The 15,011-nt window shown below is 45.3% G+C and overlaps 1 protein-coding gene across 1 annotated transcript in view; it reads right to left on the minus strand.

Moving 5' to 3' along the window:
- The window catches only part of LOC144752444 (uncharacterized), a 351,451-nt gene that overhangs the window by 10,344 nt on the left and 326,096 nt on the right, over nt 1-15,011 (minus strand). Inside the window, exons 18-19 of the mRNA XM_078640371.1 lie at nt 13,699-13,794; nt 12,035-12,170 (exon numbers count right to left, since the gene is read on the minus strand). Coding sequence (XP_078496497.1) covers nt 12,035-12,170; nt 13,699-13,794 — 232 coding nt within the window. The remainder of the gene's footprint in view (nt 1-12,034; nt 12,171-13,698; nt 13,795-15,011) is intronic.

Genomic DNA, 15,011 nt, shown 5'->3' on the forward strand with positions numbered 1-15,011 from the left:
TACATGGCCCAACCATAGGAACAACACTCACCTTCCCTGAAAAATGGAATTTTCAACAACATTTCCCCCAGAAGAATTGTGGGATCTGTAGTGAAAATATCGAACTACAGCAGGCGTGAACAAAGAACTGTGGGGCAGAGCTCTCTATCCAATGGGAGAGCTGCAGGAGAGTTAAAGGTGGGGATGGAGTCGGGCCAGTTTCACAATGGCATCTGTGGAAGGCGCAAACATCGCCGAAATGCATTATGCCTGAATTCCAATAAAGACTTCTCCGTGGTATTCCTCGTGTGGCCTTTTGCTTCTCATCAATGGAGGGGTCGTTGTTTTATGTTTAAGCACGCCTGCCAGTTGCGTGCTGAAAAGGCCCCGTTCCATCAAGAGGCTGGAGCCTCATCTGGCAAACCAAGGGATTGGTATGCTCCAGCCCGCCTCGGACTGAGGTGAAGAGACAGGGCTGCTGCCTGGAGCAGCTTGTCACTATACGAGGAGCCGGGAATCATTGTATCCTGACTCGCGGCCTGCTCGGAGTCCCCAGGAGAGGCTGGAACGTAAACGGGGAGCCGATGAAGTCTGGGGACAGCATTTTAAATACATGGCCCAACCATAGGAACAACACTCACCTTCCCTGAAAAATTAAATTTTCAACATCATTTCCCCCACACGCTGCCTGTTTCAATCCAGAAGAATTGTGGGATCTGTAGTGAAAATATCGAACTACAGCAGGCGTGAACAAAGAACAGTGGGGCGGAGCTCTCTATCCAATGGGAGAGCTGCAGGAGAGTTAAAGGTGGGGATGGAGTCGGGCCAGTTTCACAATGGCATCTGAGGAAGGCGCAAACATCGCCAAAATGCATTATGCCTGAATTCCAATAAAGACTTCTCCGTGGTATTCCTCGTGTGGCCTTTTGCTTCTCATCAATGGAGGGGTCGTTGTTTATATATATATATATATATATATATATATATATATATATATATATATATACATACATATATATATATACCTACATATATATATACACACACACACACACACACAAACATACATGCTACAGAGGGGTATAGTGCTACATTATGTGAAAATAATGCAATGGGTGGAGTAGGACAGAGGTTCATTGTGAGAGTTCTATAGATGTTTCAATACTAAGATAAAGCATGCTACACTGGGGAATGTAGGTAAATTCCAAGTGCTCTTTGATTGCGCTACTCTAGACCATGAGTACAACTGGTAAAATATGATTCAAAATGATATTCGCCATACTCCCTGATCTTTGGGAGAGATGCCAGACTGCCAGGTGATCTCTGTATTTTGTTACTGGCCCGGACGGAGAATTGCCAAGATTTGCATCTGAAATATATCCAACAATATAACTGTTATTTCAATAGCTGGATTCATTCCAGATGCAAGTTTGGACAATCCCAGTCAGGGCCGAACCTAAAACGCAGATCATCTGATAGTTTAGCATCCTTCCCAAAAATAATTATTTTGTAGAATGTACTAAAGATTCAGTGTTCATTTATGGTCAGCCCTAATAGCAACAAGGAGACAGGGTTCCAGTTTCCTGCTAGGGACTCTGAGGAAAAAACAAATTTGAAGAGTAATAGCACTCTGGCCCTTACGTAGCAGACGATATAAAGTTCTTCACCGAAACATCCCATCTCCCCGTACCAGAGGACATTGAGTAACCATCTGTTTCTCTTTATGAAAAAGAAACCATCTCTGACAGCATCTCAAATGATTGGTGGGAAGAAAACGGTGCAGAATCCTAAAAAAGAAAGCAACCTGGAGCAAGAGTAGAACTTGGAAACAAATGGAAAAATTTTATTTTAGGGATTACAAAAGAACCTTGATCAGTTTTATGGCTAGTCCATCCCTAAATCAAAAATATTTCATATTCCACTTCAGTGTCATTCAAAAGACAATCCATACAAAACTGGCACAGACACAGTTAGGCAACCATCAGTTCAACTTGGTGCCCAATTATAACAACTCTAGTTTGTCTAATGAGTATGGGTCAAGTTTGTCGATCCAGGAAGAAACTTCCTGCGCCGACAAACAAGCACGGAGATGAAGACCATTACTGAGTTATGAAGTATCAGGACTCCAAAGAGAAGTATCAAGGAAGGTGGTGTACCAAAAGTTGTATGCCAGCAGATTTGGATTAAAATTAATAAAATTGAAATTGAAATTGAAATTTTGGAAACTGAAAATTGAGAAGTGGCACATATGGTATTTTTTGTTCACTCCTTTCAAATCAGGCAATTGTGGTTTTCCATAAGACAGGATATTGTAATGTGAAACAGCAATGGGACTCCTGGCACTTAAGGCTCACAAGAAATGAAGAGAGCAATGCGCTAAAATATGTAAACCGCATATTATGAAAATTGAACAGGACATCTTTTTTCTTAAATAAAGCACTGAGGGCCAGATGTCGGTAACGGCCGAATTCGGCCGTTACCGACCGGTAAATGGAATTTGAGATGTAGGGGGCATATTTTTACAGAATCGGTAAATTTACCGATCGGTAAATTTACCGATTCTGTAAAATACCGAATCGGTAAATTTGATATGTAGGTGGGACTCTTCTGAGTCCCACAAGCCTTACCGAATCGGTATTTTACCATCAAATTCAATTTGATGGTAAAATACCGATTCCGGTGTGCATGCACCTGTGTGCATGCACACCTGTGCCATATGACAGGCAGACCTGCCCTTAGGGCATGTATGCCTGCCACATGGCACCCAAACCTGTTTTGGGGGTGCTAGAGGGTGTCAAAGTGACACCCCCTGCACCCTTGTGAAATTCGGTATTTACCGATTCGGTAAATACCGAATCGGTAATGCCCATTCATTCCTATGGGCTTCAAAGCCCATAGGAATGAATGGGCATTACCGGTCTGTATTTACCGAATCGGTAAATACCGAATATTACCGATTCGGTAAATGCACATCTGGATTTACCTACATCTCAGTACTTCTATTTTACCGATTCATAAATACCGAATCGGTAAGATTCGGTATTTATGAGTCAGTAAAATAGATTTACCTACATCTGGCCCTGAATGCTTTCAAATATCTTTGATTCCTAAGTGCAACAACTAGGTTTCCTAAAACTTGGTTGTCAAAAACGTGAAGCAGGGTTGCCCCAATGTCAACAGAAAGGTACTGTAAAAACATCATGGGAGAACAAGGGGTTTTAGAGAGAAAGACACAAGCTAGACTTCAGTTTGTAGAGGCATCCACAAGAACCAAATTACGAAGGGCAGAGGCTGGCCAGAAGTAGTGGAGAACTGAACTATGAAAGTTAGGCACAAGTTCTAGACTGCTAAAATATGTGTGTACTCTCTTCTGGGTTAAGTACATCGCTTACAGGACAATGTAGGAAGCAGGAGTATTTCAGCTCGGAGTTAGCGTGTTGAAGTTGCCTGACAACTAACTTTATTGGTCGCAAGTAGTGGTCAGAGTGGGCGGAATCGGAGGGACACGATCTGCCCATGTTTTTTTAAGTTAAGAAAAACAGTTCCTTTCTGTGAAAAGATAACTGCCCCAGGCCGGTTCATTCAGAGAGCTGAAATGCTTCAGCTGCAGTGTACGCAGGGAGTCTCCTGTGCTGTGAAACCGAAGGCGGACAGCTAAACAAGCCTTCTTGTCAGGATGCCTGCTGCTTAAAAGAAATATAAATGTGCACAGCGGGCCAGTCTGCAAATGCCAAGGGAGCTAGGAAGCAAGTATTGGCTTTAATTAATCAATGGAATCACTTGACACTTCCTGATGACACATGGTTTGCCCGTCCTGCTATATGCGGACAATGCGGTCCTCATCGCTAGGAAGGCAAGGGGACTTCAGACCCTGCTTGACACCTTTCGGAGCTTTATGGATGCCCGTGATCTGGCTATTAATAATTCTAAATCTTACATTATGCAGGCCGGGATCCGACCGAGGAAACAGTACTTTTTTAAAGTGGGTAATGAGAAAGTACCAATGGCCTCGATATTCTCTTACCTAGGTGTCTTATTAGATGACCGCTTGAATTGGGGGGCCCTTATCCAGAGGAAAAAGGGGGAGGGCATAAGGGTGAATGCTGCAATTTTCAACTTTGCCGCGAAGATGGGTCAGAGCCCAATTGCGGCAATGTTGAAAATATATCAGGCCAAAAGTGTTGCTATAGCCAGTTATGGGAGTGAAATCTGGGGCTATTCAGCAACTGATGCTCTGCAGGTGGCGGAGAACATTTTTTTAAACGTCTACTAGAAGTGCCATGGGGAACATCAAATTTGGTGGTACATGAAGAATTGGGGTTGCGATTTATATGTGATACCTTGGCCATGCGCCCCTTGTTGTTCTGGCTTAACTGTTGGTTAAATAAAGATTTAGCTCTTAACCATCAGATTTTAAGAGAATATATGAGCCTTGGTCACATGTTACGCATTCCATAGTTGAAATATATCAAGGGCTGTTTTGAAGAGCTGGGGCAGACAGACCTTTTTGTTAAAGCCTGATTCTATTACTTTGAAGGATGCGGAATTTGTTAAGAACTCCTTTATTACCCTAAAAAAGCTTCACAGAGATGATTTAGAAATTGAGAAATCTAGGGTCCGTAAATATTTGAGGCTTAAAATAATCCCATCCTTAGAGCAACCCATGAGAGGTTTTTATTGATCAGGTTTTGACTGGACTATTTCCATCTGCTACTTGCTATCCCAAAAGGGAGTTGTAGAGGCCAGGTGAGTGTCTCCTCAGGATTTGCTACACTTCATGTTTTTTTGTAAATTTTATGAATACCCTTGCAGATAGTTTTTTAACACCTCTCTTAAAGAAGATGAATTTTATGCAGGTCCGCCCAGCTCTTTGTTATTTACAACTGCTGAAACCAGAATGCTTACCTTTTATATTAGTCTTTTTGAAATCCTCCCTGAGATCTAGGATTTGTATGGAGAGTTAGTAAACTCTTAACGTTGGTAGGCACCCCTCATCACCACCCATGAAGATGAATCTCTGGCCAGCAGGCGTTTGTATTCCTCTCCCTATTATTCTTGTATTAGATGTATATATTTTAAGGGGCTATATCCCTCTCTTTTATTGTCATGAATTGTAATGTTTTAAATCACTACATGTAATTGTGCAACTTTTATGGTTTTATTTTCAAAACCGAATAAAGTATTTTGAAATTGAAATTGAAATTGAAATTACGTGGCCTTGTAAATATGCCAGGGCACACTGTGCCATCAGAACGTCAAAAAGTTATGTTTCAGCAGTGCAAAAGTGCTCATAAAAGAGGCCCCATGACTCTTAATGCATGGTGTGGTGAGGAGAAGCAATTCCTCTTCTGACCAGGAAATCTGAGTGGAGAGTTTTGCTCTGACTGGAGAATGTAGAGTGCAGTCTGGAGAAAAACACAAAGTATTTGGAAAACACTGAGCAGAAGCTTCAAAGTTGCTGTTTGAAATTAAAGGCAGATTGTTTGGATGAAGTACAGAGATCAAATGCTAAAACTGTCACCTCCTGTTAAATGGGGGCAAGTGATGTTTGATGCCATTGAGGTTCAGTGTGAAAAGGCCTCCGGACAGCTAAGTATTTTGCTCACATGCGCTGCACTGAAATGCCACATAAATGTGACAGGGAATCAACAGAAATGATCTTCACCCCAAAGCTGTCAACAGCTAAAGCCACTAGAGCTTTATTATCACCAGATTTTACCCATGTACACACATGGTAATATACAAAAATCTGGACCATTTTTTATTAGGCCTGAAGTCCTTATATGTTATAGATGGATTGTGCAAAGTAAGTGAAAGTAGATTTACAAAGAGACACTCAAACGACATTTAAAATATATAGCCATTTACTAGAATGTTCTTGTCTCTAAACTAAATTTTAATTTTGCATTGCTGGGGGTGTAGATAATATCCAGAACTCTACACGTGAACAGGGCTTGGGAACAACTAGTGTTATTGTGACTGGTTGTCGGGCCATAGTGAGAGAAGCTTGATTCATATCTAGACACAAAGAGACTGTTTTCCTTTTTTATGAGGTCTTTCAGTCAATTATGTTCGAAAAGTCGGATGTGTCTGTTCATTCCTTTTATGTGACAGGGAGGTAGAGTGGAGACATTACGGAATTAATCACCTCTAAAGATACCCCATACATTTCACCTTAGCAGCATAAGCCATTTGTTTGCAGGAGTTGGGTTGAGGCTGTGTAGAGCTGCTCTAGACAGTTGTAATTGCCTCATTCACTCAAGACCACTGTCCCCTTCTATGACTTAAACAGATAAAGCACCATACTCATTTGCACCTGCCTTAGAACAACAGGTGCGCTTAAAACTACCCTAAACTTGGTTGCAAACAAGGCAAAAAAAGAAATGTATTCATGCTCAAAAGAAATACAGAGAAATTCACTTAAGGCTCTTCCGCACACTGCTTCACTAAAGGAGCAACAAAGAATATAAAGGTGGCCTGTGGTGGCAGAGCGAGAGCCCACCATTGTTTTGGGACAACTGAAGGACTAAATGATTGGGATAAGCTATTGTCTTAACGGGTGTGTTGGACTTGGCCCTTTTTGGCTAAAGTTCCCTAAACTTTTTGCCTCCCCCCTAGACCTTTTTTCTGACATGGTGTTGCCAACTTAGATACTATGGGCACCTTGCCACTGCTGATCAGTGTCAAAGAGCAAGTGCTCCTGTATAAAGTGTACTGGTAACTGGTTGTCCATAATTGGTATGTTTGCCTTACTAGTAAAGTGCACTATGTGTGCCAGGGCTGGTAATGCAAATGCTACTAGTGGGCCTGCACACCCACACAAGTAGCCCTAAAGAGAGAACTAAAGAGAGAACTCAGGACTGCCACTGCAGTGCCTGCCCGCCGTTTGTTAAACTGCCTTGTTGTCCTGACAAGTGCACCCACTTGCCTAGCCTTACCCTTCCCTTTCTGTGCACATCAGACACCCCTATGGTAGGCCCAAGGTACCCCTGGGTAGGGTGCAATGTCTGTGAAAGGTAGGGCATGTACTGAGGTGTGTACCATGTCCTCAAGAGACAGGTGATGCTGAGGGGGATGAGGATGAACCAGGGAATGGATTTGGTTCACAGAATTTGCCAGTGGAAGGATCAGCCTCAGGGGCTGGTAGTTACCATTCAGAGAGGAGTTTTTCCCCCCAGAGGAGCTGGAGCATGAGTTGGAGGTTTTAAAACTTAAAGCTCAAGCAGAAGAGAAGAAGCTGCTCATTGAAAGTGAAAAGCCAGCAGAGGAGAGCAGGAACACTCTCGCCTTGGAAGAGAAGAAGACTCTCCTAGCTCATGAGTTAAGGATGAGGAAACTGGACATTAAGGCTATACAGGTGGAGTCCAGTTCAAATGGTGGCAGCGCACAGCCAGTGCCAAGTGTGGATCAGTGCCAGCGTGCACTGGATGATTGGGTGATGGTTAGCATGGCAAATGATTTGAAGGGTTGCTCAAATTGGCTCCCAGGGAGCCTAGGCTCAGTAATTGTTTTCCAAGATTGTGCCAACCCTTTTTAGGGTGCGAGCTCTTTGATTCCCGGGAGCTTGCACAAGAGCCCGACCCCTGGTCATGGGTTCAAGGGTCTGAGGAGGCATTAGAGAGGGAAGAGAAGCGAAGTAGAGCAGTTAGGTCCCAGAGTGTTGGGGGGGCAAGCGGGCTAGCACCCTGTCTCAAAGGAGAGGGAGGGAGTGTGAGCAGTGTGCCCAGGGGTTCACAGCCTCAACACAGAGACTGGAGGGCTCCTTAGAGGAGCACCCGGTTTGAGGCCTAGCGCCTACTTGTCAGCTGTGTGAGGAAGAACACCTAGCGTCAGGAGGGCATGGGGCACCTGTAAACAGTGTTCCGGCGGTCCTGAAGTTTGTGGGTGCCATTCCTAAATGGCAGGCACAAAAATCTAAATGGAAGGTTTAGGGAGGGAGGTGTCCCCCCATGGGAAAACCCGTGGGACAGTTCCCAGCCAGTAGGGTTAGGTCCCCTAGACGTGACCAGAGTAAACCCACCTCTAACCTGGAGGGCAGCATAACTGGAGACAGTAACCTGACCGATGGGTCTTTCAGGGGTACAGGTTTAGGTGGGGGTTGGCAAGAGACCAGCACCCCTGGAGGGCCCCCAACTGCCAGGAAATACCCATGGAGCAGCATAGTTGGCCCAGGGAGTAGTGACCAAGGGAACCCCATGAGGTTAGGAAGGCATAGAGCAGGAGGGTGTCCCTGCAGTAGTGGGCTTGCGTCCGTGTTCTATCGCCCCAAGCTGGGAAGTCCATCAAGGTAGTTGATTGGTCTACCCTGGCTTTAGGCTGGGAGGGGGTTGTGTTGGACATGGCCCTTTTTGGCTAAAGTTCCCTAAATGTTTTGCCTTCCCCCTAGACCTTTTTTCTGACATGGTGTTGCCAACTTAGATGCTTTGGGCACTTTGCCACTGCTGATCAGTGTCAAAGTGCAAGTGCTCTCTGTATAAAGTGTAATGGTAATTGGTTGTCCATAATTGGTATGTTTGCCTTTCTAATAAAGTGCACTATGTGTGCCAGGGCTGGTAATGCACATGCTACTAGTGGGCCTGCAGCACTAATTGTGCCACCCACACAAGTAGCTCTAAAGAGAGACCTCAGGCCTGCCATTGCAGTGCCTGCGCACAGTTTGTTAAATTGCCTTGTTGTTCCGACAAGTGCACCCCCTTGCCAGGCTTTACCTTACCCTTTCTATACACATCAGACACCCCTATGGTAGGCCCAAGGTGTCCCTGGGCAGTGTGCAGTGTATATGAAAGGTAGGACATGTACTGAGGTGTGTACCATGTCATGACAGTGAAATACTCTCCATTTCGCTTTTCACTGTTGAAAGGCCATCTTGCCCATAGGACTGAATGGGGGGGCTGTGTAATAGGTTTTCAGCCTATCTTCCCATAGGCTTAAGATAGAGAGGTGAAGTTTAGTGTGTCTGAACTCACAATTTAATAACACATCTTTTTGTGAAGGTGGTTTTTGCATTGTGTGTTTAGAAACCACACTTTTAGAAGTGGCTGTTTTTTGTGTTCTAACAATTCTGTGTGTCTCTGCCTGGTTGTGGATTGTGTGTCTGGAATTAAAAGCAATAGGATCTGGGGAATGTCAGGACCCAGGGGAGGAGGTGAGACAGCAACAGGCTGACCCGCATCTGGAGTGTAGGGGGAGGAGAAGCCCCTGGAGATAAAGAGGCCTGGGCTGCAGTCCACCCCCTGCTGAGTGATTAAGGATCCAGATCCCCACTATCAGAGGAAGAAGGTGTCATTGGCAAGGGGACACCCAGAACTGGTTTGAATAGGGGTCAGTGCCCCCCTGATCACAAAGAATTCAGGGGTATAACTAAGAGAGCTGAAACCTCTGAACGTAGGAACTGATCAAGACTGAAAAGGATTGAAACTACTTTGTGGTCAAGAGGTACCTCTGCCAAGGAAGAAACAGCTGAAGAGACTAAAGGAAAGGACTGACCCTTGCTGTGTGTTCTGAGGCTGGCCTGCAGTTTGCTGATTTAACCAAGTGGAGGCTAAGGGACTTTGCTGTGTGCTGTGTCCCCGTTTGAAAGGACTTTGCTGTGTGCTGTGTCCTAAAGTAACTTGTGCCCAAGGGCACGAGGACAGCTTCCAGAAGTGTCTCAGCTATGCTGTGCCCGTATGCTTTTTGCAGCCTGAGACCTTCGTAAGAACTGCTCCGAGATCGTGTGCACCTGGAATCCAAGTGAGTCTCAGGGACGCTGTGTGCATGTGCTTTGTGCAGCCTGAGACCTTCGTGAGGATTGTCCTGTGATTGTGTACACCTGGAGTCCAAGGGAGTCTCAGCGACGCTGTGTGCATGGGCTTTGTGCAGCCCGAGACCTCCGTAAGGATTGTACTGTGATCATGGGCACCCGGAATCCAAGTGAGTCGCAGCGATGCTGTGTGCGTGTGCTTTGTGCAGCCTGGGACCTTCGTGAGGATTGACCTGTGATCGTGTGCACCCGGAGCTTAAGTGAGTCTCAGCGACGCTGTGTGCATGTGCCCGGTTGCAGAGACCTTCGTGAGAAATTGCCCTGTGACTCTTTGTCCCAGAGCAGTCGTGTTCTCTGAGTTGATCGACAGCGTGACCAGAAGTGCTGCGATCGTCATTGCCATCGGCCTGGCCAGCATCCCCAGAGGAGCTGTGGGAATTCACCGACGCCGGCCCGACCCTCCGTTTGCCAAGGAGAGACCTCAAACCATCACATCGGGGGTCCGTGCTCCACTGCCCAAGATCAACGAAGTTGCACCAGAGGCCCAAGCCACGAGGAGAGGAGAGTGAGATCGCACCCTCGCACCCTCCAGGTAACGTTCAGCGAGCGTGCTTGTGTTGCTGCCTGGGGCGGGGTGCGGTCTCCGAGAGAAATGCTCTTGGCCTTTCCCATCTTTGCAGCACGAGCCTCCGCTCAAGTTAGTATCGCGGCCCGTACTTGCTGAGGAGTGCCAGTACTGGGGCCGGAGTATGGAGCTACACTTTGTTTTACACCATACCTGCGTAGGGGGCATATTTTGGCAGTAGCTGACCGCGAGTCAGTACGAGTGGCATAGAGTCCATCCAGAGCACCGCGATCGGTGCTGGAGTACATTATTGTTGGCATAACGAACTGCCTGATTGTAGCATTACACATTGCATTATTTTTGCATAACGAACTGCCTGATTATTGCATTACGCATTGCATTATTTTTGCATAACGAACTGCCTGATTGTTGCATTACGCATTGCATTATTTTGGCATTACGAACTGCCTAATTGTTGCATAACAAACTGCCTTATTTTTATATCACGAAGTGCCTGATTCTTGCATTACGAACTGCAAAGCATTGCATTAGGACTGCATTGGATCATTGAGAATTGCTCATTAATACTGCAAGAACCTACCAGGGCTTGCTGGCCTAATAACCAGCAAGGTGAAATATTAGAAATACGCATATGTTGGATTTTTATCATGTGGTCTCATCGTATATCTTTTTATATAAACATATAATTGTTTTTATGAAACTCGTGTGGAGTCCATTTGTGGTGTTACCATTGGGTTACTGAGAGCCCTGGAGATAAGCCTGGCTGCTCGTGCCAAGCTACCGAGGGGGTGAGCATGGGCTATCTGAGAAGGTGTCCTTCCTTTCCCTGACGTAGAAGCAAGGGTCTCTATTTGGACTAAGGTACCAGCCTCAGCCAACTAGAGTCTCCCAGTTCTAACTGGGTGATTATGAGTTTGGCGGCCCATAGGACTGCCAAATCCATGGGGGTATGGTGGCTACTTCCACACTGGTGGTGCGACCACCCTATTTTGAGTTTAGCGGTCAGACCGCCGCAGGCCCATTGCAACCAACGGGAGCCACCGTTCCCCGGCAGTGTTGCAGCGGTGTGAGGCAGAAGTATGCTGGTGGTGGTGTTGCGGCACTGCCAAGCATATTACGAGTTTCCTTACTGCTAGCCTTTTCATGGCGGTGAGCCTGCCATGAAGAGGCTGGCGGTGAGGGAACTAAGGGGGCCCTACATGGCCCAGGGCTTCAGGGCCATGAGGATGTATGTACGGGGGCACATGGTGTGCCCCCCTCTCTGCATGCATGCCCAGTTCCTGCACGGCATGGACTTAACAGTCATTGCCATTCAGGAACTTGCTTTGGTATACCCATTGCTGTGGCTTTTTAATGGGCACCGCAGTGGGAACACCAAAGGACCGCCCACCAGACAAAGATGTAACTCGCAGTCTGGCAGGCGGGCGGTGGTGAGCTTTGGTGGTCTGGCATCGGGGGGGCGTCGTGCCACCCACTCCCACACTGCCACACTCAGAATCAGGCCCTAAGTTTTATTTTATACTCATATAACTTCTATGGTATTGGTGTAACTACAATTTCCAGCCTGATGACAGTAGATTTTCAAGCGTATAAGCCCATGAAAAATCCAATATGGGATGACTGTGGTTTACACATGCCACATTCTGAAAATTGACTCCGTTCTGTACAGTCTATGAGAAAGACATTAAGTGCAATACATATGGGTCTGGTCAAGACACATTTCATACCTTTATCCACTTGGCGTCACTCCACTGTTCAATGATCACTGGCTCTGGTTGGAGCTCCTGCAGAACAGTGTGATCATCTGAGAGCAACTGTACACATAGTTGGTATTTGCACCCGCAGTCATGTCTAGCAGCATACCTGAGTGGTCACAACATTATAGTTAACAAAGCATCACAGATAAACTAAAGTGAGGTCACAGTGTAACATACTGCCTGCAGAGAGGACTACAAGACTGCTCCAGTGAGAAGAAGTTTAATCTTTACTTCCATTCACCTGCAGTGATCCCGGCTGTCAGTCACACTAGTGCGGATATTAAAATCATTACTATGATAGCATTGCTTCGGAAAATGGTACTCTAATGAACCCTTCAATCAAAAAATGTTTACATGAAATAGCAGCTTCACTTCAGGAACCATCAACATACTATATAAGAATTCAAAAAGGAAATTTATAGTAATTTAAAAAATACAATGCAATTGTGAAAAGCCAATGTGAAGTAATAGAACAGCTGATTTGTATCCAGATGAAATCTGATGGGAAAAAGACCTAGATTGTAAACACTCTAGACAGTTGCCATCTTCTGGTGATTGCAAGCGAATGGGTATGTATGAACACATGCATGCACGCACTCACACACAAACGCACATATACACATGCCCAGCACCTCCAGTATCCTAAGGATGTAAGTCAAGAGGCAAGACAGTGAGCAAGAGTTGCCTATAGATAAAAAAAACGTAGTGACAAAGCGAGCCAGCACATCCACAAGGGCCACAAGAAATAGGCAACTGATCATGAGCTTCACACAAGAACCCAGTCTTAAAAGGACCCTGCCCTCAGTGGCATAGCTTGGTCAGTAAGATAGGGGTGGAGGGTGAGCTTCAGATTTCCTGACAATCACGCTGGCTTATAACATTAAAATGCATTATACGACAAGCATGAGAGTGGATTAAGGGGCAGCGGAAAGGGAGAGAAATGCAGATTAATATAAGTACAAATAGAGAGAGAAACACAATATTTGGTAAAATAATCTAAATTTTTTAGGACTTTCAAAACAGAGATGAGAGAGTACGTGTTTTTGTCAGTGTGTGCATACAAAAATCCCAGATGGAATCCGACAGATACCTTACCATACCCGACTGAAAGCACCCGTACCCAACTATTCCTCAGAAAATACATTTATTAGGGGGGGTGTACCACCGCAAACAGCCTCCCTAAAGCTATTCCCCTCCCTGCCCTTTACTTTTTCCAATAAAAGCTCTACCACTCACCATTCCAAAAGTGTCCTGGCACTCATCAGTCTGATGGAGGCCAAGGCACTCAGTAGTTCCAAGTCAAGAGTTCTTAAACTGCTCCCACTCACAAGGATTCCTGGCACTCACCAGTCTGATGGAGGCCAAGGCACTCAATAATCCCAAGTCAAGAGTCCTTAAACTGCTCCCACTCACAAGGATTCCTGGCACTCACCAGTCTGATGGAGGCCAAGGAACTCAGTAGTTCCAAGTCAAGAGTCCTTAAACTGCTCCCACTCACAAGAAATCCTGGCACTCACCAATCTGATGGAGGCCAAGGAACTCAGTAGTCCCAAGTCAAAAGTCCTTAAATGCTCCATCTCACAAGGATAAACGAGGCCCTTCTGCTTCAGTCCTACTAAGCTTCTCCCACTCACCAGTCTGTTACCACGATGTCTGGCTGCACCTCGTTCATCAGCTGCTCCCAGTATCCTTCTTTCCTCAGATCAATGAGCTGGGACTTCAGGCAGTACCTAAAGGGGAATGTGATAGTGGTGAGACAATATCACACTCCTGCACACACTCAAAAACACAACCAACACAGGCAGGGATGCCCACGTCACTACAATCACCTTGTACGTTACCAAAAGATGGGACACAAAATAAAATAAACAATATACAGCTTTCCATGCTTCACAAAATATTAGATAATACATTATGATGTGCTAATTTATTTCATAATAAAGCACCACTGATAATAGATAAACACAGCCGGTAGTGAAAGGTTATTGAGAAAGAATCTTGTGTTGGTGTGAATCAGGTATTCTTATTAGTGGAAGGGGACTGGTGCTCCTGGCAATCAAGTTTGAGTTGTGATTGATAGAAAAAGCACATTTTACCAAGTTTATGGGAAGATAAACACACGTGTGTTAATGACACAAGCTTGCCTCGTGCAAAACTCTTTTCATGCCAAGTCACCAGCAGAAGCTGTATCACAAATAATTCGATCACTTTTTTTGCACTACAATAAACTGTAAGGTCAACAAATGCAGAACACTCAGGATGTCTTTTTTGGTGCTGCAAACAGCAGACACTCTGGGCCTTATTTATGAAGGTACTGCGCCGCCAGTGCGTCACTTTTAAAATGGGAAAAAGTGACGCACTGGCGGCGCAAGGCCTTCATAAATGAGGCTCCCTGTATTTTGCATGAGAAGTCACTTTGCATATAAGGGCATCATCCATCTCCTGGGGATCAGTGCTGAGTGGCATTCACTATTCATGGAGCCATTGGCCACCTTCAATTGTCAAAGAGTTCTCAATCACCAAATTAAAGCAAGAATTCAGGAAATGTGAGGTAGAGGCTTTCAAGACAAGTTATCTTAATGTATTTTCTCTCTCCCCCCCTCGCTTTTCTTATTTTTCCATTTCATATATTGTTGATTTAATGATGACTATAAACGCCTGGTGGCTGAAAGCAACTAATAAACTTGCCGGGGAAGGCGAATATTAGCGTCCATGTCTTCAATAAAACAATATTTTTCTTCCCACTAATTGGAAAAATCTAACGTTTAAGGGAAAAGACATGTCAAAATGCTAATTTAAAGCCTGGTGTTAGACGGGGACCCTGAGGGTCGGCCGGACACTGAGGGAGAGATCCCCGAGGGGGACCGTCTCCGGGGATCGTACAGACAAGTTACCTCCCTCCCCACAAACAGGCACCACACCAAGTCGAGTTCAAGGCTTTATATAA

Source organism: Lissotriton helveticus, chromosome 5_1 (assembly GCF_964261635.1).
Source record: "Lissotriton helveticus chromosome 5_1, aLisHel1.1, whole genome shotgun sequence".
NCBI lineage: Eukaryota > Metazoa > Chordata > Amphibia > Caudata > Salamandridae > Lissotriton > Lissotriton helveticus.